The following is a 26,559-nucleotide window of genomic DNA, read 5'->3' on the forward strand; positions in this document are numbered from 1 at the left end:
ATAAGATTTCCTTTGCTGAGATTGTCATCAAGACCTTCCTAAGTCTTATTTAAAAAGCCAACACTTCCAGCTGCCTTATGTATTCAGGTCCACTGGGGAGGGTAGTATCTCTTACATCTTAATTGAAATGACTGAGAAAACTAATATGAAAACAATATAGTTTAAAAATTAATCGGTTAGGAAATAGCATTTCAGAAACCAGTAGGATTTATGGTAATATGTCTGCGTTTGAGAAAACCATTAACACAGCTTGGCCTCTTTATTAAAAAAGATGGTAAAACAAGATACTACAGAAACATTTCACATCTCTTGGCCTCAATCCTTCTCCTACTAATTTTAATACCAAAGCAGAGTTTGATTAGCAAAGAAGCAGAAACCCTTGTATCTCATTCCAATGGTAGGCAACAGAATAAATTCTTTCCCTTGTCTCATTGCTTCCCTAAATTACAGACTAATTCAGCTTCTGCTGAATTCAAAAAGGACTCCCCTTGGAGAAGACAGGTAATATTACCTGAACTGAAATAGTTCACATGTTCTCACAAATCTTCATACCAAGCTAGAACACAACCAAAGGTGTGGTTAACAGATCTCCAGCTTTATTTATTTACATTTCATTCTCTTTCTATACCACCTCTCTTCTGTTAAGATTTTTATGCTATTATTTGAGAGCTGAGATTTCTGAAGCTTGAGTTTGAACACCTTCAGATGAAGCAAATCTGTTGCTGAGGTTGGAGCCCATCTGGTAGATTTGATTCCTTATTTGGGCTCATTTATTTGATGAGTTAAAAACTGTGGGCATCTGGTTCTAGGGCTTCCCTGTAGAGTCTACTGCCATCCCCAAATACCATGAGAAAAGCAACTGCTGCAGCATGTCTTGCCAAACTGGAAGCAGGAAATACCAGGAGTCTCACATCATGAGAAAGCTTGTTCTTATGAACTTCTCGGGTCACTTTAACAACCAAAAACTGTGCAGAAGTTCAGAAAGAGAGACGAATTTTTTCTTGCCAAATTAATCAGAACCTGAACTTTGAGGTCAAGAGCAAAACCTGATTATGTAGATAGACTCTATTCCCTCCAGGTCTGTTCATGAAACGCTGGCATCCTCTTAGCTGCATGCACATTCAGAAAGAGACCTCACTGAATTTTTATGTCCCTGGAAAGGGAGAGGTGGAGATGGGAGCATGATCTTGCCTGAGCATCAATTTTTGTTCACAAGTAAAAAATCAACAACTGAGATTTTTCAGGACATTTTGAATGCTCAGGATGGGTATTCAGCATTGCAATACAAGGGGGATTCTATTAAGTTGTCTCAGCTTCAGCATCCAAAGATGGAAACACTAAAATCACAAGTAACTTTTATAAGTCTTGCCAATTTCCTGGAATAATCTAGCCCAGTGAGTGGGTTTTAAAAGCATGATGAGAGCTCCAGGGAGAGCTGGCCGAGCTCTATATAAGAACAAGCAGGACAACTGTGTCTCAAGTTCCCCACAAATCAAAGTTTGTGGTCAGTTACAGACTCCTCTTTACATTTACTCGTAGTATTCAAAGTTTGCATGCAAAATTGAATAGTGGAAACTGGTTCTGTCTTCTTAATACAATCCATCCCTTTTTCTTTCTTTTTTTTTTTTCTTTTCTTCTTTTTTTTTTTTTTTTTTTTTGGTGCAGCTATTTCCTCACTGCTTTCTGAGGGTGAGCTAAGCATCTACAGCATGTTCCAAGCTCATCTGCTAATTAAGGACCCTGGAGTGGACCCTCTACAACCCTCAATGATTCCAATCCACTGGACAGGCAGCAATCTGTGCTGTGGCTCCCTTTAAGCCACACAGACCTGGCTGAACCCAAATGGGTCCAAACTTCCAAGGTTCTGACCAATCTCTGACCCGTCTCCCCTAATCAGAATGAGGGACTGTTTTGAGACCTGCTGTACTGAACCAAAACCACTGCACTGAGCATGGTTCCCCATGTACCCCAAAGAGTAAATGGTCCCCAAATCTTATTTACTTACCATACAGTAAAACACCATGGCACCAGCTCCTGTGTTTACAGTGGAAATGCAATGCAGTAAATTTGGCAGATTTTCTCTTCAAAACAAAAAAAGAATCTTGGGTATGCAGAGTTTATATCATGGGGTATTGCAGCTTGGAGGGGAATTATTAGTTAAGGCAATCAGGTGGCCAAGGGGCCTAGATTATTATTATCATGTTGATGATTATTATTAATTATCATTATGTCGACGATGATGATGATTATCATTATTATTAGAGTAGGTTTTGTTTCATAGGGAAAAAGTTCACAGTAAAGTGAGAGGAAACCAGGAAAGGATGATTAGTGGATACTGTCCTGAAAAATTCATCCCTAGAGGGAAACCATACTTGTGCTGTTGACTGAACTGAGTTTCCTGAAATATTTGTTTTAAGACAAACAGGAATTGGTCCCAAAGTCCCAAAAGAACAAACTACTTAAGACTTTACTTCATTTTAAGGACTTAAGGAGCTTCATCCCTATTTATTTCAGCGGGATTACCCATGTTCTTGAAGTGAAGCACAAGCTTAAGTACTTTGCTGAAGAAGCAACTTTCACTTATGGGTGCCTTATCTGTTTTCATGTCTCAAGTTTCCCTATCACATCTAATTCAGTGTTTTATGAGTTACCTGATCTTTTATGGAGGTAGCTTGGAGCTTCTCTTCTGGCAGATTTTCCTTTTTAGCTTCCACTTTTTCTTCCTCCTTTGTTTTTGGGTTTTCAATAATTTTATTCTTTTTTTTTTTTTTTTTAAACAGAAAAAACACCGCACCCGTTTGCACTTTTTGTTTCTCCACGCTGTGTTCACGCAACAATCCAGTGTGCAGCCACAACTCCATCATGTGCTGCTGTGCCCCCTCCACCCTCTCCAAAAATCCTCCCATTCCCCCCATCTGGGCCTTTCTCCCTTGCATGGCATCATGCTCATGCCTCCCTTTCTCATGATTTCCTTTAGCACACAGCATTCCTCACACAGTTTGACATGTGCTCATAATGTTTTCTGCCAAGATGTGCCTGCCTCCACTTCATGTGTTACTGCATTAGGCCAGTTTACAGCAGCTGAGGGGGGGAAAAGGCAGCAAAAGCACATGCAGAGGTCTGAACATGCAAGGTTTTCTTTGAACAATGGAGTGAGGTCAGGCCTGTTGTGCACTGAATTATTGGGAAGTAGGAAGGGATTTATTTTTAAAAACAGGGAGTGACAGCACAGGTATTAGTAACTGCAGCACAGGACTAGAGCTGTGAGGAAATTCCAATTCAATCTTTTCTTGCATTACATTTCACACAAACCACAGGTGTCTTATTTTGGTGCAAAATGTTTACTGTACCTGTTTTTTCAAGAAAGCTGCTTGAGGTTTTTCATCTTCTACTTTCTTCTCGTTTACCTGTTTATCTTCCATTTTCTGTTCTTCCATCTTTTGTTTTTCTTTTAATTTCTCTGCTTCTAGTTTAGCCTTTTCCTCAGCTGCCCTCTTTTCCTCTTCTGCCTTTGCCCTCTCCTCTGCTGCCCTCTTTTCCTCCTCTGCTTTCTGTTTTTCCTCAGCTGCCCTCCTCTCCTCTTCTGCTTTAGCCCTCTCCCTTTCCTCAGCTGCCCTCTTCTCCTCTTCTGCCTTTGCCCTCTCCTCAGCTGCCCTCTTCTCTTCCTCTGCTTTCTGTTTTTCCTCAGCTGCCCTCTTTTCTTCCTCTGCTTTTAACCTCTCCCTTTCTTCTGCTTCCTTCCTTTCTTCCTCAGCCTTTTCCTCATCCCGAAGCTTCTCTTTATCTACATCATCAGTCACACTTTGCATCCCTCCTGGCACAGCATTTGTATCATTCTCTGCTTTGTGCTCCTCTGCATTTACAGTTACTGCCTCTTCTTTATCTGTGGCTTTTTCTGCTGTCACATCTACCTGATTTTCCTCTACAGGGAGCTCCTTTGGTTTCTCCTCCTGCACCTCCTCCTTGTCTTTTTCTTCTTTCTTTTCCTCTTCTTCCCCATCTTGCCTCCAGTTGTTCCTTTGGTACGATTTGGTAACTGTTTCTGTCTCTTCAATCTCATAGCCAGCTCGGCGTTTTTCAGCCTTTTCCTCTTTCCCTGAGGACTCATTTTCCTCCACATTGTTTACTTCTCTCCTGCTGGGCACTGACAAGCTCCCATCTGTGATCGTGGGGTCGAATTCCTTTTGACGTTCCAGGGCTTCCTGCAGACGTTTTTGGCGTCTCTCCTCCCGTCTTGCCAGCCTCTCCAACAATGCAGCCTCATCATCTGTAGAACGCTTGCTTTCCTCCCCTGCCACACTGTGCAAAAAGGACAGGTTTACATTAACGAAAAAACAAACAAACAAAAAAAAGCTTTCTAACAACACATGCTCTTCACTGTTTCTAGGAAAAAAGCTTGCTATAACATAATTTCATGGTTGGAAAACACAACAGGTTACACACTTCAAAATTTAGCTGCTGTTTTGCTATCTATATCCATTCTCCTTGCCTTAAATAAATTACTTCTGCTCAGTATCTACTAGCACTTGCCATCACAATTCTGGTTTCTTCCATCAATCGTGTCATGGCCACTGGAAATCTGGGTATATTATTTGTGACTATGTGAAACTAAACAAATGAGATGGACAGGAAGGCCACTCTGGACGGACAGGAAGGCCACTCAGCCTGTGACAAGTCGAGTGTGACATGAGTGATATGGTGTAATGGTTTAGGGGCTACAGGGGCACTGCTGGGTTGATGGCTGGACTTGATGATCTTAAAGGCATCTTCCAACTTTGATGATTCCATGATTTGAAGTGTCACCTGCTTCCATAAAGAGCTTTTCTGCTCTTTATACCAGTGTGACACTGACAATGCCAGGTGAGGGCTGTGCTCTAGAGCTCACACCCAGCACCTTGCAGGCATCTGGCAGCCACAGCTTGAGGGCTGGGTGCCACCCAGTGCTTTGGCCCCACGATGCCATGACCCCTGTTAGCGGAACAAAAGATGCGGTGGTTTGTGAGGCCAGATGCACCCATGCCTGAGAGAATCTGAATTACCCCACAGACAGCCTCGAGGATACCTGGATATGTGCCCTGAGCATGGCCTCAGGCCCAGAGTCAGTGATGCTCCCACCCTACCACATAGACACAGCCAGGGTGATCCTCACAGTTCTTCAGTTTAAGGATGGCCAAAACGAGCACTTCAAACTCAAGCACCAAAGCAAACCTCTTCCAGACACTTCTCTACTCTGAACAAAAATTACCATTGGCTCGTCACTAAACAGCACCAGACACGTACCTGTTTTGAGCATTAGCCTCGGATTTCTCTGTTACTTCTCCTGAGAGATCTCCTTCTTCCTTTTGCCGCAGCCTCTCCTGCCGAGCCCGCCGGCGACGTTCCCTGGCAGCTTCCTCATCATCGTCATCGTTCCTCTGGTAGGACAGCCTGCAACAGGGAGAGGGAAACATTGCTCCTATAGCATTCTGGACACTGAACAAAACATCACAAAAAGCAGTTTTCTAGAGTGCAGTTGACATGGCTACGGTGGCTGCTCCACATGCCGTTGTGAAAATACGCTGTGAAATTGAGATCAGTAATTTCAAACCCTGGTTTGCTTTTGTTTTTCAGAAGTGAACTTGAGAAAATAGTCCCTGTGAAGGCAGCAGCCACACCACACTGTTAGCTGGCTCCTAGAAAACACCAAAATCCATAAAAGCCCAGCTCTGTAGCAGAGCAAACATCCTCCTAGGCTGCCCCATGGTCCTGTCGGAGCACTCACAGCAGCATTTGAGCAGACTGCTGCTCAGGCCCAGGTAACTGCAATTGGACTCAGCAAAGCAGCTTTTCATTAGTCTCCTCTAAATATCACACACTGAAAATGGTGGCAGTATTCTACATTTTAAAGACTAGAAAGCAGGGAGGCACAAGTATGACAACATCTCTCAGTGGTCGGTTCTCAGTGCCAAATATCTGACACCCACAAAATTTTTTGTGAGCCCGGAGCTCTGCCAGGCCAAATCACACAAGATCACTGCTGTGATGAAAGCCTACAGCTGAGAACCCATTGTATTCATCTAACCCAACAGATGATTACATTTAGTTTCATCCTACTTGAAAAGGAAAGCAAGACCTTGAAATCCTAATAATCCTGTGTCCCATTCAAATCTTTGCTGAGGTTATTACTGTGTGAGATAAAGGGAGAGGCCTGCATTCCTCTTATCTTTTTGAGCAGGGAAAGTGAATTAGGAAGCTCACATGTGCCAGACCTAGTCAGGACATTCATTCTCTTTGCTTCTGGCAGTGGTTTGATACATCATGGTTCAGAAGTCTCCTGTTTTTAAATAGTCACACATTTAACTTAGCAGTGTAGCCATGAATATAGAAGAAAAAAAACCAAACAAAAACACAGAGTTCTGCACTGACTGAAACCAAGTACAGATAATGTTTTTATTGAAAATATTTTAACATTAAAAGCAGCTAAACTGATTTGATTTAGACTCTTTGGGGACAAAACTCTCCCATCGCCATGTTTTGATACTACTTCTCTCCTTTGCTGGAAGAAGGGTGAAAGTATAGGTTCAGCAGGGATTCAGGTACCCCAGGTTTTCTTTAAGAATTTAAGGAAGTGTAAAACATAGCTGAGCCATTTGCCAGATCTAGAACAGCATTTTCATTCTCAGTGCACTCAAGAATTTAATTTGCTGCTTTCACACTCTGCTTCGAGAGATTGCAACCTTTTTCTTTACAGAAACAACTCTTCTCAAAGAGAGTGCAAACCATGAGCAGCATGGCCATAAGGGATCACAGTGGGGGATGAGGAAGAAAGGAAGGAGCTGAATTAAAAGCACTAAAGGTGACACAGGGAAGGTAAGGAAAAACACTTCCTGCCATTTGTAAACAACTTCCAGGAATATTAACATTTCATTTAGGTCTAGAACAGAAAGGATATTAATACAATAATAAACCAATGGGGTCTTTAATTTCCACAAGAAAGAGACTCTGGTATAAAACTGGATTAATAAACTGACCACAGACACCCTCCATCAGTAAGATGTTCTGGCTAAAAGAAGCCTGTGATCTTTTCAACTCTGAAGTCCACCTGCAAGGACACAGGAGAGGACACACTGTCCCTAGCCTGTGGCAGCTGGACAATGGCCACAACTCAGTCAATACCCAGCACCTACAGCTCAGGATTTGTCTTTGCAGTGACACCACACAAAGATGAAGAAGTTTATTCCAGCCTCTGCATCCACACAGAACCCCCCTACACAGCAACGAGAACAACTGCTCTTAAAAGCCTCTTTAAAATGCCTTTTTTAAACCACCAGTTGCTCAGAAAACTAAAAAAGGAAATGCAAAGAATACCCTAAGCAAAAAATTCCCACAAGATCTTATCCATTAAAGAGATATGTACTTCCTGTCCTTGGACACTTATCACATAGATCATCTGTTAAGAAAGCTGAAAATGTCTCTTAATATGATTCTAAACACATCTATTGCCTTACTACAGATCACAGCAGTTTCCTGCAGCAAGCAAATATACCACGTACGGGCTCCATCCATGAGAATCACCTTGAGTAGTCATTTCTGTTCACCAGCATTCATGCAATCTGCTCAGTAATCTGGAAACAGTCACGGGAACAACCAGTTGCAGTTTTTTAAGAGATATGCTTCTTGTTTTCCTTACCATTATATTAATACTGCTTTCAGTGTGAAGAGTGACCCCCATTCTCCCACTGTTACAGATCTCTGTAGCAGCCCATCAAGAGAAAAATCAATTTGGGAGCTCTTCAGAGTTTATCTTCCACTTTCCTACATCTTTTGACATTCTTCAGACTAAGAGTAAAATACTAAAAAGTATGTCTCCAAGATTTCGACTCTCTTTATCAGGCAGATGGAAATCTGATGATCCACATTGGCCTGTGTTTTTCTCTACCCTTGGAGAGCAGCCTTGCTGCCCAGCACATACCCCAGCAACTAAATTAAACTAAATTTATATCCATTTGTCACCTTCCACATAGCTTTGCAGGCAAGCGTCTCTCCACAATCAGCTGTTCCAGCTGTCTCAGGCAACAAGACCACAGCATGATCACAAAGAGATGTGCCAAGCCTGCTGATACAACAGCTCTTGTTGAATATTCAGAACACAGAATATTCTGAGTTGGAAGGGACCCACAAGGATCATCAAGTGCAACTCTCAAGGACTGAAATGTCAGACCTGATGAAGAACTCAACAACAAATCTCATTATTATTTGAGTAAGTCTATAAATGTTGCCCTCAGATTGAATGGGGGGAACTTTGAGTGGAAAATAAATCTGCTGGATTGGTAATACAGGACATGTGGCCATCTGCTTCAGACCTTTTTCACAGAAATACACAACTCTGTATTCTACACCAAACACTGAATTTATGTAAAGTTATAACCCAGCAAGAAATGTGGTAATAGCTGGGATGATTATGGGCTGAAACCATTTTCATACAATCCAGCTTTAACTGGTTTCCACTTGTAACCATAGATCAGCCTGAGCATTATCTAAGGCACTTTGGGTTTGGAGTTCCTTGCCCAGTACTAGTACATTATTATTATTATTGTCTGAATTATGACAGCACTGAAATTTCCTGATCAAGCTCATGGGCTTGCTACAGTAGGCAATTTATGAAGATAGGGTAAGACATGGTCCCCATTCTATAGAGTGTGTATTCTGATTAAGGAGAAACCTTATAATTTGCAGCACAATCTGACCTCAGTGAGTCATAAGTAAACCTGATGAATCTAAATTCTTTTTTTCATTTTTCACAGGAGTAGAAAAAACCTGCCTGGTTTGAGCTGGATCACACTACTCCATTTTCGAGGAGACAGGAAGAAAGAACTGCTGTGGATCTGAACTCAGACTCCATTTCAAGAGTGTCATAAATACACTAAAAAATTCCAAACAGAACAAAAGACTTCAAGATTTGTAAGCAGACAGCTTATATCTGCCTCTTATTCATTCAAATGCCAGTCTGGTTTCTACACCTTGCGTTCTCAGCAGTGCTCTCACGACATGGACTCAGTTAGACACAATTCAGCAAGCTCTTTCCCACACGACTTTGTTATCCTGAAGCTTTTACATGTATTACAGATTGATTTTGTCTGTGGTCCTCCCCAAGAAATGAGATCATTCATCCTGTACCAAACTGCTGCACCTCCATCTTTTCACCTAACCTACTTCTAAGACCTCTGCCCTTTATTACGTAAGAACGCAGCAGTTGGAGTGATATCTGTTGATTCATGTCTCCAAATTTATGTCAGATGGAGGATGTCAGTATAATGTCCTCAATGACAAATTTCACTGCCAGACTCAGTCTATAAAAGTTGAATTTGTTGGCCTTCTGTGCTCTTAGAAAGTCTTTCTATTTACCCAGGCTCTTCCTGAAAGGATGGGTGGGGTGAGGATGGACTTTGTTAAAATACCCAGTGGGGAGTGCTCTCTGTGTCACTGTTGATATTCAGTCCCATTTTATTTATGATCACATATGTTTTTAATCTTTTTATTGTTTGCTTAATTTGTGTTATGATAGGCACACTTCAAAACCTGAATATAAGCAACTGATCAATCTTCACCTAAAAGAAAAAAAAAAAAAAAAACAAAAAACCAAACCATAACAAGTGTACATGCTTCCTCAGAGGACTGTGCCTCTTTCAAGTTTTGCGTGTCAATCTCAGTTGTATTTCACTCAAGTCATATCTAAAAATGTGCTGAATGGTGGGAGGCAGTTGTGGGGAAAACTGTTTTTTCTAATCATTCTTCCATCATTCTGTGAGAGCTGCCAGCATTCTGCTCAGACCTGCTCAAGAAGATTCATCTTTATGAGGGAATGAGCAGAACTTCAGTCCAAAATGCTCACACTTCAAAAGGATGTAGTGAGTGAAAACAGGGGATTATGCTGGAGACAAGCAAACATGCCATCCCAGTTCCCAGTCCAATGTTGTGCATGAATGCTGTTATTAACACCCATATTTTTCACATATTTCTCAATTTGACATGCACCTTTTTTTTTTTTCTTTCAATTTGAAATGTAGGAGAGATAAGTGGATAAAATTAACCAATGGCTGGAAATGAAACCCAGACAAATTAAAACTGGAAATGAAGCACATGTTTTGAACAGAGAGGATAATTACATACACAAGAAATGATGGAACATCCATCTCTTGCATCTCCACATTAAGATGGATGCCTTTTTGGAAGTTATCCTGTAAAAGAATACCAATTTTTGGGTTCACTGTAGATAGCTTGGTGAAATTCCACTAACACGTATGGGAAGTTAGACTTATACGGTGGCACCTGCTGGACTTAAACACTACAGCCTTCTGTTTACAAACAGTACATGTTTCTCATTTTACTCTCAATTTATCTCTGTCTCACAAGTATTTTTATTCTGTTTATCCATCCATTCTCCACAGGGACACAGCCTGTATTTCTGAGAAGGCAAATCACCCAGATCTGCACACAGTTCTCAGGCCACAAACAGAGACAGCACTTTTCAGTGCATTGTGTCCTCATTCACTTCATTTTCATACTGTGTGTCTAATACACTTTCTTCTTTTCCATAGCTCCAAAGATTTCAAGGATTTTTTATTTTTTTTTTCCTGAAGGGTAGCCACTTATAAAATTCATTTTCAGAAGAACATTCTTGTCAGACCTGACATCCTTAATTTCTTGCCATAACTTTAGAAGCATTTCTTCTACCTTAAACCTAGATCTAAAATACCTAAAGGCTAAATATTTTGGCCATTTTAACACCACATTACTATTATTATTATTAGTAGTAGTAGTAGTAGTAGTAGTAATAGTAGTAGTAGTTTTGGGGGTTTGGGGTTTTTTGTTTTGTTTTGGGTTTTTTTTTGTTTTTGTTTTTTTTTTTTTTTTGTTTGTTTGTTTTGTTTTTTGGGGTTTTTTTTGTTTTGTTTCAGCTGAGCAAAACCTTTAGATTATTTACTTTGGTTAAGGACTTGGCTGGAAGATTGTTATTTTGTTTACATGACAAAACAGTGAAGCATGGGAAAGAAAAGACCTTCTGAGAAGTTCCACTTGTGTAATTTTTTTTAATGGTTACTCTTTTTTTTTAATGTTTTTGACATTCAGGGTTTTTTTAACAGGTAAGGAAAGTGTAGAATGTAAAAGCATTCACCCCTCTAACAGTGTGGTTTTGAAATCTAACATGGAATTATCTTCATTGAAGAATGAAGGATAAAAAGTGATATGCCGAGTAAAAACCACAAGGAAAAAGGATTCCACAGTGGCAACAAAAATCCTTGGTGACTACCAAGTAATTAAGGCCAAAACCATCCAGAGCTTTCATTTCCTTGCTGGGCATGGCACTGAAGACTCTAGGAAAGATCCTGCCTTCCCAAATTACTGGTTTCCATTGAAAACGTACATTTCAGTTTTACAGGTGTCCAAGATTTCCCAGTGCCCTCTTTTATTTGGTTTTTTTTTTCCTGCTCATAAGAGCACAGTTGCTTTGGTTTTAGATTCAAGCCCTAAACCTGAGCCTCACAGTCAGACCCAGCCTGTACCATCCCAGCCTGGCTCTGCACAAATGCAGAATGACTCATGCACACGCCTATTTTTCTTTTTTTTCTTTCTTTTTTTTTTTTTTTTCCCCCTTTCCTCACGGCTTAAAACTGATGATCTGTTTCATAATATGAAATGCAAGCAGATTCTCCAACCACAGCCACATAGCTCTGGTAAATCTCCTCTGAGCATCTCAGCATAAATCGAAGGCAGGGCTGCAAACATGAAGGGTAAAAGCCTCCTGCTACTGAAACAATGTCAAATTTGCCTCCAACCTATATTATATTTAGATAAAAGTGCTTGCTGGAAATGTACCAGGGGGAAGTAAGTAATTCTCTCAATATGTGAAGCTTAATGCTCTGCAGTTTTAGTGCATAACAATAGATGTGGCATTGACCTGTCAGTGAACAGAGCAGCCTATCAAATCTGTTCTAATTTAGAAGTTTCATGTGATAAAAAAAGAATAACTGAGCAGAAAATAATAATTGGTCAAGTGCCTTATACCTGATAATTATTACTGTTTTCCTTGAAGGTTGGTGGAGTTCACCCAGATCTCTGTTTCCCTGTCAGGTGGCAAAACATAAAAAACAAGCTTCTTTTTCCAAACGTGAAAAAGTGGGAGCAAAACCCAATCTGTGTGCATACCACTGTGGTTTATGTGGTATTTGTTGACTTTGAAACAAATTGCTTGCTGCCACCACCTCCAGCTTCTATTGCTTTATTGCATAAAAATCCAGAATAATTTATGCCACAGCCTTACCCAGTAAGGAATATTTCAGGCATATGACTTGAGAACAATGGGCATCTTGCCTAGCTGAGGCATAAGTCAGGCTTTACAGGATTTGCCCTAGAATGTACAATCCACAATTTCTGCAAAGACAAATAAGAAGTTTTCTTTTTTGTGGTTTTGGGCTGCTATATTTAATGTGGCTTTCAAGGCACTTTTATACCACAAACTGGTAACTTAGTGATTGCATCCAAAATTAAGACCTAACTCAATGTGCGGTTTAGCTCAGTAGCTGCAGCAGGCAATATTTTTTTTTCAAAATATATAGTCGTAACTTTAAAAAAAAAAATCTAGTGTTATTTTTTTATTATTATTATTATTACTCCAAAGCAGTACGCTGCATCCTCAGAAATCAGCAAACAAGAACAAATTGATGATTTCAGGAAAGCCCAAACTGAAATATAATAAATCATGTATGTATTCCTGACCTGGAAACCCAGCCTTCACTTTCATCTTGCTTATCTACTTTCACGCTGGTTACCAGCTTTGAAGGCTTCTTTAATGCAGCACTCTAGGAAACAGAGAGCCTCTTAACAAACCAGCACTTGCACTTCATTTCCTCCACGAAGATTAATGGGATTGCTGCATTTTAAGAGCAGTGTATTTTAAAAGGAAGTGCAGGACCATGAGGATGAAGTCTCATACACACGAAGCTTCTTTAATCTCAACCTGCTATTGCTCCACTGAATATCACGTAAGGACAAAGACTAAGAAGGTTAACTCAGAGAATCACTTATTTGAGGAATGAAACATTAATATCCAAACCCATCTCAGTCACACACCCTAATCCTCCATCACCATGCCCAACCTACTCACAGTCAAGTTCCAGCACACATTTATTCACCATCCACCCTGACAAAACAAGAAATTAGTGAAACTGGAGATGGAACAAGGCTTTGGTTTTCAGAGACAACAAATTTCTGAGCAGGATTGCCTTTTGCACTCCTGCATTTTCTTCTCTTGCCTGCCAAGCTTTGCAGGGTATAATGAAGAACCATAAATCTGGACTCTACAGTGGGGGAGTGATGAAGGGGAGAAAATTCACAGCATCACATGGATTGACATCAAGGACAATTCCCACCAGTAGTGCTGGACCCACCCTGAAAGGAGTTTTTTCATCTGTTGCTGAAATGCTGCAGCATCTGGGGCAGATCAGTTTGTAACCTTGGATGGTTTCACATCCAAACCAGCAGTCTCTGATTTAGAACTGACCCTGAAATTCATAATGGATTTGAACAGGGTGGGACAGAGACACTAAGTGGGGCAGGAAGGAGGAATGTGGAAGCAGGAATAGCAGAATAGGAACAAGACATCTCCCTGGAGTGTGGGCAGGAAGAGAGGAGACAGACAGCAGCACAGGGATGAGGAGCCTCCATCCCTGCAGAGCACCAGATGGGGGATGGAGGAGCATTGATAGAGAAATACTGGGAGAACAGGGAAAAGGGAAATAGATCCTTCTGGGAATCAGTGAAAGGAGCAGGACTGGGCAAGTGATTGTCACCAACATCCAGCCAGGTTCACAGGGCTGTCCAGGGCCTGGAAAACCAAAACCCTGCATGACTGAGAGAAGGGAAATGGCACATAGCAAGCTGTGACTACCCAGGTTCCACATCACTCAGTAACTTCGACCTAGACTGGAGTGTTCTGTGGCCTGAAACACCTACAAACAGTCAGAACCCAGTATTTTTGTTGCTTGCTCCATTGAAGGTATGGGTGTTAGCATCAATCTCTGCAAAGCATCAAAAGTGTTCTGTCTTTCCCAAGGGATTAGAGATTGTAACTAAATGACTTTTGCTCAGAGCCAGACAGGTCCCTGAGGATATCTGCTGAAGCTTTCAGAAATACAGTGAGCACCGTGATGACAAACAAAGTACAAGGCATGTATTTGCACACAGGGAGTCTGGAAAAGTAATTCTAACCAGATAATTGTTCAGATAATAATAGAATAATCTTTTTTTTTTTTTTATCCACTCTTCCCAGAACAAAATAGGCACTAGGAGGACACAGCCTTAACATACCACAGCAGATTAAATATTGGAGTAAATGCCACAAACAGGATAGCAGATGAAATGCAAGACCAGAACACGCACCAAAACAGAGCAGACTGTGAACCCTTATGATAACTGAAATAAACCATTTGAGGGGGAATATGGCATTACAAATACATCCAGTGCTACAACATGTGGTGAATGAAATAAAAAAAAATGAAAATCAGATGTCTCAACATTTTCTGGTATCGATTCCCCCTACACACAACTCACGGATGCTGTGCAGGTGTGGATTTTGTTTCAAGGGAAATTCGTGGCTGTTTGCTTTCAACATGGACAAGCATCTCTCTCTTTGTGAGGTGTTTAAGAAGCCTACTGTCAGCAGCCAAGGTGATTAGGAGACATTTTGGGTGAGACAGCAGAGGAATTATTAGTGCAGATCCTGTCATTTGCTAACAGGATTAGGGGCAGATACATTCCATGAATCCCTGTGAAAGCTAATCCTGGTGTGTCTTTCACCTTCATGAAAGGTAAAGAACCCTTCCACATAAAACAAGCCCCTGCAGATCTGCAGGGTCACGTACAGCACTTTGAGCAGCACACTAATGTTACAACAATTTGTAGACACCGTATAACAGCACTGTGCAAATTAAACAGCTGGAAGTTTGAAATGCAGCCATTGTAACTACACCCACATAAACACAATAAAATATCCTGGCTTTATCCTTTCAATTAGTTTTCCCTTAGATGTGCTTGTTCTTCTCATACTGCTTCACTGTAATCCTTATTCCAGAGAAGTTACTCATAAGAAATGACCAAACTGAGTATTGGAGATGCTGTCTGGAAAGCTGACTGAGCTCATTAAAGCTGATTAATCACACTGCAAATACAAATCTAAAAGCCACTGTTCTTTAAAAAGAGGAGGGGGTGGGGGAACAACCCTTTCCACAGAACTCTAGCATCCAACAAAAATCTCTTCCATTTCAAAGACTCACTAACAAATTATCCACAATTTATAAACTGTTCACAGAGAGTATCCAGATAAAAACCAGGAATCGGTAGAAAATAACCATTTGCTTGCCCTAAAAATGCCCACTGGAGATTTCCAAAGGAACATAGGCAGCTGTAAAGAGGCACCTAGCACAGAGAGAAACTGCCCTGTGGAGATATAGGGACAGGCTGAGGGGCTTTTCTGCAATATCCAACGTGATTTCAAACCACAGCAGTTATTGGGACACCGTTTTTGTTGCTGTTGCTGATAACTTCAGTTTCATTCTGGAACAGGAGTTCCACAAAGGAAGCCAGGCAGTAATACCTATTGCAAAACCCTTTACACAGGTGGGCATCAAGACAGGAAGGACAGCAAAGAGCTGCTGTGATAAGAAAGCAATAAAGCCAATGGAAACACTGCAAGGGCAGCCAAAAGAGGAGCTGATCCCAAAGGTGAGAGGAGACAAGCCTTGATGAGTTTCCATCACCAAGAAGCAAAGCTGTCTAACAGATTCAACTGACATTTTTACAGAAAGGGTAATTAAAAATTTCATCATTAAATGTACACACCCACAGATATTTAAGACAAGGCTTCTGGTGTAATCCATTACGTTCCAGAAGTGAATGCAGACCAGTGGCTATTTTCCCCTTGTTATTATACTTGTTCTTGGCACCTGTTAAATTCTTTCCATCAAAAGATCTCAACACGTTTTACAAATGTTAAGCAATCCTTGCAACCCTTCTGATTTCTGTGTGGTGGGTATCATGACCACTAAAATGCCAGTTTATAGAATGGAAAAACAGATATATAGATGATTGTTCTACTTTTAGTCTAAACCACAGAGCAGATACAGTTCTCTTTTGGCTGCACTACTTCACACCTGCTCCAAAAACTTGTTGAAGTGACAAGGAGCTCTTCCAGCAACTTCCAAAAGGAGTTGTTGTAGGTATGTGGACTCCTCCCTCCCAGTCCCATCTCCAACAGCTGCACTGTGCTGCCTTCCATTGCTGCTCTTGAAAGCACATGAAAGCCACTGACAGAATTATCCTGAGATGTCTTTTTCTGGCATACTGAACAAAGCTCCCCTGAGCTCTCTCTGATCAAGTGATGGCCTGTCTCTCCTCTACCTTTTAAATAATGCCTTCTGTTGCTAGGCATTTCCAAGTCAGTAGTCTACATTTTTTAAAAAGAGGTGTGCCTGCTGGGAAATAGGAAAGGAAGGGCCAAAAGTGAGCTTGGCCCAGGGGACCTTGTGGCCATGTGACTGGCAAAAGCACCTCGGACTTTGCACAGCAGTCAGCAAGGCTCAGTATAGTCTGGAACCTTTTGAAGCACTGGACTGTGAACTGAGATACACTTAAATGCCTGAAAGTATGAGAAATTTGGCTCAGGGTCATCACCTTACCACTGGGAAACGAGGAGTTCGCTTGCTGCCACACCCTTCTGTTCCTCAAGCTTCAACAGGTACAGAAAGCTCAGCAGGACCTGGTGAGATAGGGCTCCCAGAAGCTGATGGGAGTGAGAAAACCCCAGGTCTACACCAGAGAAGTTTTAGTCCTAGAGAAACTGTAGGAAGTCACATGGAAATGCTTCTGTGCACCACAGCTCCCACTGCTCCCTCTTCAGCCCCACAGTGTCGATGGGAATGACCTGAATGCCAGTCAACCCTTCCAACACTAGCTCTTGAAGGACTTGGCCTTCATTCCAAGACAAAACTTCTCCCCTCTCACCTGGACTGCATGCCAGAATGTTTTGAGGTGTCACTGAGACTCCTACAATGTTTGCACAGTAGAATGATCCTTAGAAATAACACCAGAGAACAGACCTTACACTTGATCCAACCATGCACTGCCCATCCTAACATCCTCTTCACTGCTCATCCCAGTATCCCCTTCCCAGCAATCCACAGCAACCTTTCACAGACACACACCAAGTCCATTTCAAGGGAGATGCATCTCCATTGATGCTTTTATGAAAGTTCTCGCTGAATTTAAGCCATGTAGCCTGAAAGCCACTGGGAGGGGCCAAAAATGAAGCACTGGATAGCAAATTTACATTTAATATACTTCTGAGAAAGTACGACATTTGTAAAGCGAGGATTTAGCAATGTAAAATGACAAATACTTGGCACAACAAAGAATTAGAACAAGCATAAGAGAATTTGAATTCCCACTCACACAGAGTGTGGTCCAACCTGCTACCATTTTTCATGTGAGATTACTGAGTAAACAAGAATATGGTAATTATCTATCTGAAGAAGATAACCTTTAGCAGCTATAAGGTAGTAAAAAGGTCTAGGAACCAGCAATACTGGAAATTGTAAAAATAAGATTGCTCTTAATTCAGACTAACATGCTCAGGGTTATGCTGCTAAATATGGGGTTTCTAAGTCTTCCTTTGGATCCTCTTCTGCTACAGGTTCCTGTGTGAGCTCCTTAAACCCCCTAGTGCTCCAGTTCCCATCTGACTAATGCTCAGGCATGTTCAGTGAAAAAAACCATGCATTTCAGGACCCAGAGGTGCTGCCTACACCAAACACAGGTGTAACTCTCAACCCAAACACTTGCAATCCTCTGCCAAGGTGCTCTTGGATCTACTCTGGGGTTCTTCTGCCAGCTCAAGATGAGCAAGAGACACGCTGCCAGTGTGGATGCATAGCTATAATCATACACAAACAGGCTTTCTGGATGTCTGACCAAAGTTTGACCAAAATACCATCACTCAAAATTGTTCAGGGGCAATGAACATAGGGCTGGCTGGGAGACACTAGCTCATCACTTCACAGGGTGATGGGTGAGTCTGAAAGGCAGAGAAGAATCCAGGAATTCAGGTAAGTAATTAACCCCATGGCTTTCCCAAAATGCCAAAGAACCAAATGCAGCTCTCAGATATGCAGCAGAAAGGAATATTTGTTCTCAGCTGAATGGGCTGCAAACTATCACTAATGCATATGCAGTCAGTGGGAAGGTTCCACAGTCACACAGATAAGGACTATGGGAACACCGAGATAGCTCTGCTGGGCATTAAGAGAGTTTCTTAAGTTTGGGAAGCCTTGAGTAAAAGCTACATTTTTCAGAGAACAACAAAACTGCTTCGCTACAGCCTTTATGGCAAATTTTATAGGAACAAGGAGAAAACTGGCCCTCAGACTTCCATCTTTTTAACTAAAGCAAAAATGTAGCTGGTTTTGGAAACACACGTGGCCTCTGCTAATTAGGCTTTTGGGCTTTTTGTAGCCCTGAGAAAGAAAACTGCTGACATAAAGTGTGTCACCACTCCTGTTCCAGGAGGAGGGAGAGGACTAAGGCCAAGATGCATAACACCATCTTACACACCCAGAGCACATGCCAGTGATTTTCCTCTTGCAGGACAAACAGAATCCTAAAAACCTCAGGCTGCGCAGGGGAAAGATGAGTGTTACACAAAACACACACCCTAATCTAAAACTGGGATTCTTCTTTTACAGACATCAGTGTGCAAGATAGTACAGTAAGGTCAGAACACACTTCATTTGGGCTTTGCAAAATAATCAAATAAAACACTATCAAGGGGAAAAAAACAAAAAAAGGGGGGAAAGGAAACACATGAAAATGGAGAATGTCACTGTAGCTCATGGGGGCTGGAAAGCCAGGAACAACCTAAAAATGACCAAAGAGACTGCAAAGGTTCCACCATGGCCACGTCAGTGTGTGATGATGGTGGCACACATCATCTGTGGATGCTGAAACCCACAGTGCATTGAGCTTGTGAAGTTCACCCATCCCACGATCCTCTTGCACAAACAAGAGAAACAAACTCCAAACTCACAAACAACAACTCAACAAACAAACTCACAAACTCCACTAAATCAGGTATAACAAACAAATTAACAACAACAACAACAACAACAAATAAAATAAAATAAAATTAAAAAAAAACAACCCAAAATAAACCCCAAACAGCAAAAACCCATAGTAAGGAACGAGCCAGGGGAGCAACAGTTGTGATGCTAGAAGGTGCTTCTGTAATGTCATCGCAGCAACTCCAGTGCTGAACGAATTGCAGATGGAATCTGGCAAGCCAAAAACATCCTGTTCAGAAACATGCAATATATTTTTATGGTTAAAAAGGCCTGTGGGCAATTTGGCTTCAGCAAACCAAACAGAAGCCAGGATTTTACATCCTGTACTGTCAAGTGCATTGGTCTCAAGGACACACCTCTAGGACAGGCCTCCACATTTCTACAAGAATCGTGGGAAGGAAAACAAGTGCACATGGATGGATTCCCTCAATTTTTTTAAATACATAGTACACCAGCTAGGAGATATTTCTGAATGATGTTCGGTCTGGAACCAGAATCATCTTTTATTTTTTGTTCCATAATACAGTAACATTTGCCTCAAGGACCCACAGATCCTGCTAAAGAGATGTAAAAAGCAGACTGAAAGTGATCTGAAAAAGCTTCAGAGTTCAGAGTGCAACTTCTTGCAGAGAGTTAATCCTCTGCAGGTGGTATGCCAGGTTCTGCTGGAGTCAGTCTTGCTCACAAGAAACTGAGTATTTCTCACTGTTGCTTAGTCAAGGTTATATGGAAATGTGGTGGATTAAAAAAGAAGACAAAGTTAGCCAAGTCCCTGATCTTCAAGAGGAAGAGTTTGAATACAAACAGACATCTTGTAAAAAAGCCCCAAACCCTACCAATCCCCCAAAAAGGGGTTGTTTATTAAGCCTTTGGGAGTAGTCCACACCTAATGGTGCGTCTGTATATTTTGCTTAATGTGTACATCCAACCCCTGCTACTATAGCTGTTTATTTTCCTTTTCTTCTTTATCATCATCCATTTCTCTTTCACATCCTTTCCCTACAGTAAGCTAACCTCAATAATGGCATGTACTCTAGAATTACCATGGTGGGGAGCAGAGGAAAAGAACTGCTTTACAAGTGATGCCAGCAAATGTACAGTATTCAGAAGAAAATAAGCAAGAGAGCGACAGAGAAAACTGGGTATTAGTGATTAAGTTAACCATTTTTCCTCCTACAATCAAAGAAATACACCAGAGCACCAGGCAGCCTTTACATCAGTTACTTTGCATCAATTTCAGTCTCCTGATGTAGCACAAAGTGAAATTAAGCAGAGCCAAGACTTGGCTTAGTATTTTTTCACCAAGAGATAAACAGAGACTGAGGAACAAAAACCCCAAAATACTGGCTTCTGTCCTCATTTGAAACTTTGTTCACCATAATTCAGCTTAAAAGTCAAGGAACTACACTGACTTTAGATGTGAAGCCTGTACTTAAGCCTGGGATGTGCTGCTCCTCTCTGGAATTCAATATGTGCATCCAAAGCAACTGGAAGGAAAAAACAGATGAGCAACCAACTAAACCTTGTAGCTTTGCTTCAATAGTGGGTTTCAGAGAAGAGAGAAATTGTATTGAAATACCTTGGACTACAGTGTGACTTTTGTGTGTGAACTGCTTAAATGCTTCAGAGGTAAAAATAAAATAAAATAAAATAAAATAAAATAAAAAAAAAGAAAAGGAAAACTTTTCCAACGTGCTCGCTGTTCCCCAAAAAGTGATTACGGTATTGCACTGCTGGACTTGCAAAAATGTCTCATTACCACATCCAGTTCGAGTGTCAGAGTGAGACTTCACAGCAACAGCTGAACACGTGTGAAAAAAGAGAAGGAAGAGGGAAGGGAAAGGCAAAAGGGGGAGTGGGGGAAGCCCTCCCTGTCAGCTCTGCAAAGGATTTGAACCGCAGCAGAGAGGAACCATGTCAGCAAATGCCAAACCAATGTCATACCTGCCAAACCGCACCTTATCCTTCTCAATCAGCAAAAAAAAAATTATCCACTGCCTGATTTCTCTTACCTCACCAATAAAGGGCTGGTTTTCCCCTTATTAGGACAGTCTCCATGCTGTAAAATTCCAGCTCTAATAAGTGCCCTTTAACAATATGTGCTGCACATCAGCACAAAAAGAAAGCAACTAATAAAAGTAAAACACAGAAGGAGAATAAAAGGGCTGAGTCTTAAATTAAAAGGGATGACATCGGCTTAGCTTGGGCTCCAAAATTTGATCGTAGATTTCATGAAATGGAGAATTAAAATTGGAATGGGTAAATGTATGAAGGCTAACGTTATACAGATATATAATTATAAACTTGGCTCTGTGGTCACTTATACATGCAAGCTGCCTTACTGAACTCAAAGGGTTCACTACATTTAAGAGCTTACACCTCCCAAAATATAAATCCAATATCAGTACGTTAAAATAGTGCAAGAAAGGGTTTCTCAAATATTTTGGGTAATTTTTTTGCAAAGTAAAACATGGATAGAGTGAAAAGTTACAGTAAGTTGGGCCTCTATGTTTCAATTATTTCAATGACCGATCTGAGTATTTTTCTTGGTTGCATTTTTAAGCATTTGATTTAATTTACTGGACATAATTGACTTCATCTGCTTTATAGACACATATAAATGGACATATAGACATATATATGAACTGAAAAGCAAAGAGGGCCTAAAGTAACCACCAGAGAATTCCCCTGAGATTTTCCTGTTTTACTCTGCAGTAGGAACAGGGTGCATGGGGAGGGCAGGTTTGGCAGGAAAGGGAAAGGCAGGGGTATGAAGGAGCAGGATAAAGCTCTACCACCCCCACCCGGCACTGGTTGAACACCTATGCCAACAGTGTGGCTGTGCAGGAGCTATCTGGATTTAAGATCTGCACTAACAATGAATTTTCTAGTTTTGCTGAAGCAGAAGCAAAAACCCTTGTCAGAGTGAAGTGATATGGAAAATGTTCAGGGCTGTTTTTTTTCTTTTAATTCAGCCTGGAACAAGAAAGCAAATTCTTCATGTAAGTTTTTTTCTTTTTGCTCTTCTCTTTGAAAGGTAGGAAAATTAGAACCAAAAGATCAAAAAATATAATAATTTTTTATTTACAAAAACTGAAAAGGTGCAACTCAGTAATTTCTTATCTAGAAAGTGTAAAACATGAATTATTAAAAAAAAAAAGCACTTCCTATTTTTTTACTTTAAACAAAGCCAATTTCAGAAACCTGACATGAACTCATAACCAGCTCTGCTCTGAACTGTTCTGAAAGAGTTCTGGCCAAAACTCTCCCACATTTTCTAGGGTTTACTAAATTTACCTTTCATCAGAAGCAGTTCTCACAGCTCATTTCAGGCATTTGGATTCACAGCAAGTTCCTAGCTTGAACCAAGGCTTGCACACAGTGGAGAATTTAGCTCAGAATTTTCATGAAACTCTCCCAAGTTTGTTCTCTGACAAAACTTTAGATGTTTGATGCTCACTGTCTCAGCTTAAGACTGAGGTGGACGCTCAGGACTCCACTCCAGCTTTGTGCTCCCGTGAGCCAAAGCTTTTCTTATGCTGAAAACATCTTTCACTGGGGCAAGAAGGCTGAAAAATCTCAGATGTTTCCCTGTAGAGCTGTCCTTTCTCTGCCACAGAAACTCCCACTCAAAAATGTTTCAGTTCTTCATGTAGACTTGTCACTGTTGGGGAACAGCCACTTTCAGAAATGGAGACTGGGATTCTTTGCTTCCAAAGCAGAAAAATACCCTCACTAAGGACAAACATCTTTGTGTGTCTTGCCTGTAGTTACTTTATGTCCTTCTTGTATTACCTCAGCAACCTAAAAAGGCTTTTACATATTAAGGATTCAGGTCTTTGCCCACCGGGAAACAGGAATGAAGAGCATGGTCAAAAGAAAAGTCCAGAAGGAGCAGATAGCTTCAAATGAAAATTACCAGCATCAATTTTTGGAGCAGAATTAACCAGATAATACAGTGCCACCAACACCACTGCTATCTGTGGAGGAGTCCTCTGAAACCCCTCTCTTCTCCTAAAAAGCTAGGTCATAGTCTTGAACATCCAGCCAAGGAACAGAAAACGGAACCTACAATACAAAGAAAATGCTGCAAAAATATGGAGCTTCCAACAACCAAGCTGAAGTTTGAACAGAAGCTATCATTTGCTGGAAGAAAATACTCTACCTGTTGGCAAAGAGAACTTCTGCTTTCTCTAGGAACTTGCACAGTAAACACTTTTATTGTCCAGCACAGCGAGCCAAGCCAATCCCTATACATTTATTAAACTGACTTCATGTTTTCAGGCCAACCGGAATGATTTCTTGGCTCTGCTGAGAGCTTCTGCTTTTAATTTCTAGTGTATCAAATGCTAACAGGATTATATTCAGCTCTTTAGCAATTACAAAATTTTCTACAAATACCACAAGTCCACTGAAAGCATAGAAAATATCTTTAAACAGCACGGATGAAATGATCATATAAAGGGGCCATTAGAGGACTTTTGCAAGAAGTTAACAATCAAGTTGTACCTCATTCAAAATAATGCAATAATAGCCTCCTCCTTTTCCCTGGAGAGTCTCCAGAGAGTTAACTTATAAGGATTTTAATGCTCCTTTTCTTTTCCACTGCAATCTCCTGAGAAGACAAGAGCACTTGGAATGATTACGTTATGCCTCAGCCTGGGAAGGGCAGTATTTCATCATGTGTTTCTCTGAGCAATGCTTTGAAGAAGCCTTTGTGGGTAATGCTAAAGGTGTCTTCCCTCTTTTGGCCTGAGGTCACAAGATGTTTGCAACAAGGGAATAAATCAGTTTTCAAGTTCTGGCCACACGTTTGATTTTTCTTCAGAGTCCTTGCCAAAGAGAACTTAGCTTTTCTTCCCCAAGCGTGGTGCTGTGAGTCTTGACAAAAGAAACCCATGTCTGGTTTACAAGGTGTGTCTGCTTTTGTTAGAAGCTGTTATAGGACCCAAGACACTCAAGATACAGGAAAACAACACTTCAGCAGCTTATCACACTTGAAGAGAAAATTACTCTTTTCACTAAGACGTAATTTCACTGATTTCAGTGAACTCACTTCACACTCAAGCTAAGGCTTTGCTCCCAGCACTCCCCCAACACATCAGATATGCCAAGTTGCAAAGGCAGCACACTGCTGCTTCCCTCTCCTGCCCAAAAAGGGAGTGGTGGAGAATATCTCCTGCAAGGATATCTAATGGCCTCCAGTATTTTATACAAACCAGCCAGACCCTGACACCTCACTAAACCAGGTCCAGCACAGACTAGAAAGGATCTCAAGGTCACCTGAGAGGTCCAGCCTCCACTCAGGGCCAGCTCCCCACATTAGGTATCAAGAGTCAGTGTTTTCATCACTTATATAATCACCCAAGTGTCTGAATCTGACCCACTCTGCCCCTTCCCCTCGCTTACTTTCCCCCTGCACTGAGAGCAGAGAAATTGGTGCTGCCCCACAGCTGCTCTCTGTTCCCATGCAGAGGCATGGAAGGGCTGGCTACTGTGGCTTGTGACTGTATTTCACAGAACAACACACAAAAAAATGTCATCTGACATGCTCTTAGTTAAATTATTATTTATTGCCCAATTTCTGAAATCACAATGAAGGACTTCAGATTCCTGGAAGGGACTTCTTGGACTTCTGAGTTTCAGAAATCCCTGAGCTCCCTCTCCCTCCAAGAGCACAGGATTTCATGCTGGAACCTCTAAAAAACATGCATAGAAATTCCAGTTGCTCTTCAAAACCTCTCCCAAGCTTTAAACCAAACCCTTATATAAATCACAGCAATTTAGAAACATAGCAGTGTCTTGTTTCCTACCCATCAACTCATAAAGCAGACCAACAAAACAATACAGGACAGGAATAAAGCAGATTATATTACTGGCAATATGACACAGACTAATTGATTTTCTTCTCCTGCTTTCCCTTCTACATTCAGGGATGAATGTGCCGTGAGGACTTTGTTTGATCGGTGAATTAAGCAATCTGAGTTATGCGAACCCTTTAACACAAACTATGAAACTTCTGCAAAAAGAATTCCAACTAGAAGTCAGTTCTCCCAAAATATCCCTCTGCCACTGAAAAAACTGAATTCTGTGATTCAGGTAAGAGAAATGCATGAATACAAAGATTTTAGACAACAGAGCACAATGCATCAAAAAAAAAAAAAAGGAACTCAATCTATATCCATTGCTCATTCCCCAGTTCAACCAGCTTCCCAGCTTGTTACACCATTCTGTTCCCCTTGCCATTTCCCCCATCCCAGCACCTCCTACACAACACCAAAAGGCCAAATCCATACAGATATAATAAACTGGCAACTCACTTGGAAAGGCTTGACAAGTTCTGCCTGCAGTATGATCTGCTGATCATGTCTGCAGCGGATGAATCAGTGCAAACTGCTGGCAGCTCCAGGGAGCAAATGGACGGATGATCAGGGCGTGGAATGAGATAATAAAAATGCCATTATCCTTTCAGGCATGCGAGAATCATTGGATGCTCTTTCCACCCCACAGGTTAACCATTTGGTTGGTCCTGCAGCTCCTGGAATGACACTCTGTATTTGCCTGTTGTCAAGCTCATTATCTATTTTGTATCGCCCTCCCCTCTGCTCTGTGAGCCCATGTTTTTTTGTTTTTTTTTTTTTACTGTATTCTCTCTAATAGACCCTCCTCATCATTGCTGTCACAGAAATTCCTGCAGATTTCTCAGCTGCTCCAGCTGCCTGACAAACTCTTGCTTCCCATTCAACTTTCACATGAAGGGATTCTGTTCAGGCAGCTTGTGTGAGCACTGAGCAGCCTCAGCCCTGCACAGAGGTGCCTTTGAAAGTACTTGCTCACAGGAAACCCACATTCCAGCCTGCTGAGAGATGAGAGGACCCAGATATAAAATAATGGTCCAGGGAACAGTCCTCCCTTTTGATAGTAAATCACTGCCTAAGCATTTTGCAGGCACTTGCATCCAGTCTAACTTGTGAAAGGTCAAGCTGGATCAAAAGCTCAGGACTGAGGGTGATTGCCAAATACAAATCCAAGGAGGTAGGGAGCTGCTGCAAGCTCAACTGCAGTCAAGGTAAAATCATCTTTGGCTTAAAAACAGGATTAAAACCAGGGCTGGAGCTCAGTCCAGCCCAACAGACTGTGCTCAGTGTTCTTCCATGTAATGCAGTGAACGGAGCAGGAAATAGAAATGCAAACAGTGATTTAAATGGAGGCACCATCAGTTACCAGTTTCACATGCTTGGCTCTCACAGCCCTTCCCCTTAAAGCCCAAAAATGTGAGCAAACTGAAACCACTTACTGTGCAGTCCTGCAGCTATTCCACCCCGGGCTGTGATCTGGTTAACCCCCATAAATTACAAGAGTGGGTGTGGATGGATTAGTGCCCCAAAGGGAAACCTCTGCTGTGAGCTCT

General features: G+C 41.4%; 1 protein-coding gene across 1 annotated transcript in view; it reads right to left on the reverse strand.

The window, feature by feature from the left end:
- CALD1 (caldesmon 1) overlaps positions 1 to 26,559 on the reverse strand; it is an 84,054-nt gene that overhangs the window by 22,216 nt on the left and 35,279 nt on the right. The window contains exons 2-4 of the mRNA XM_062492616.1: positions 5,281 to 5,427; positions 3,351 to 4,299; positions 2,652 to 2,726 (exon numbers count right to left, since the gene is read on the reverse strand). Of these exons, the coding sequence (XP_062348600.1) occupies positions 2,652 to 2,726; positions 3,351 to 4,299; positions 5,281 to 5,427 (1,171 nt within the window). The remainder of the gene's footprint in view (positions 1 to 2,651; positions 2,727 to 3,350; positions 4,300 to 5,280; positions 5,428 to 26,559) is intronic.

The sequence above is a fragment of the Cinclus cinclus genome, chromosome 4, assembly GCF_963662255.1.
Source record: "Cinclus cinclus chromosome 4, bCinCin1.1, whole genome shotgun sequence".
Lineage (NCBI taxonomy): Eukaryota > Metazoa > Chordata > Aves > Passeriformes > Cinclidae > Cinclus > Cinclus cinclus.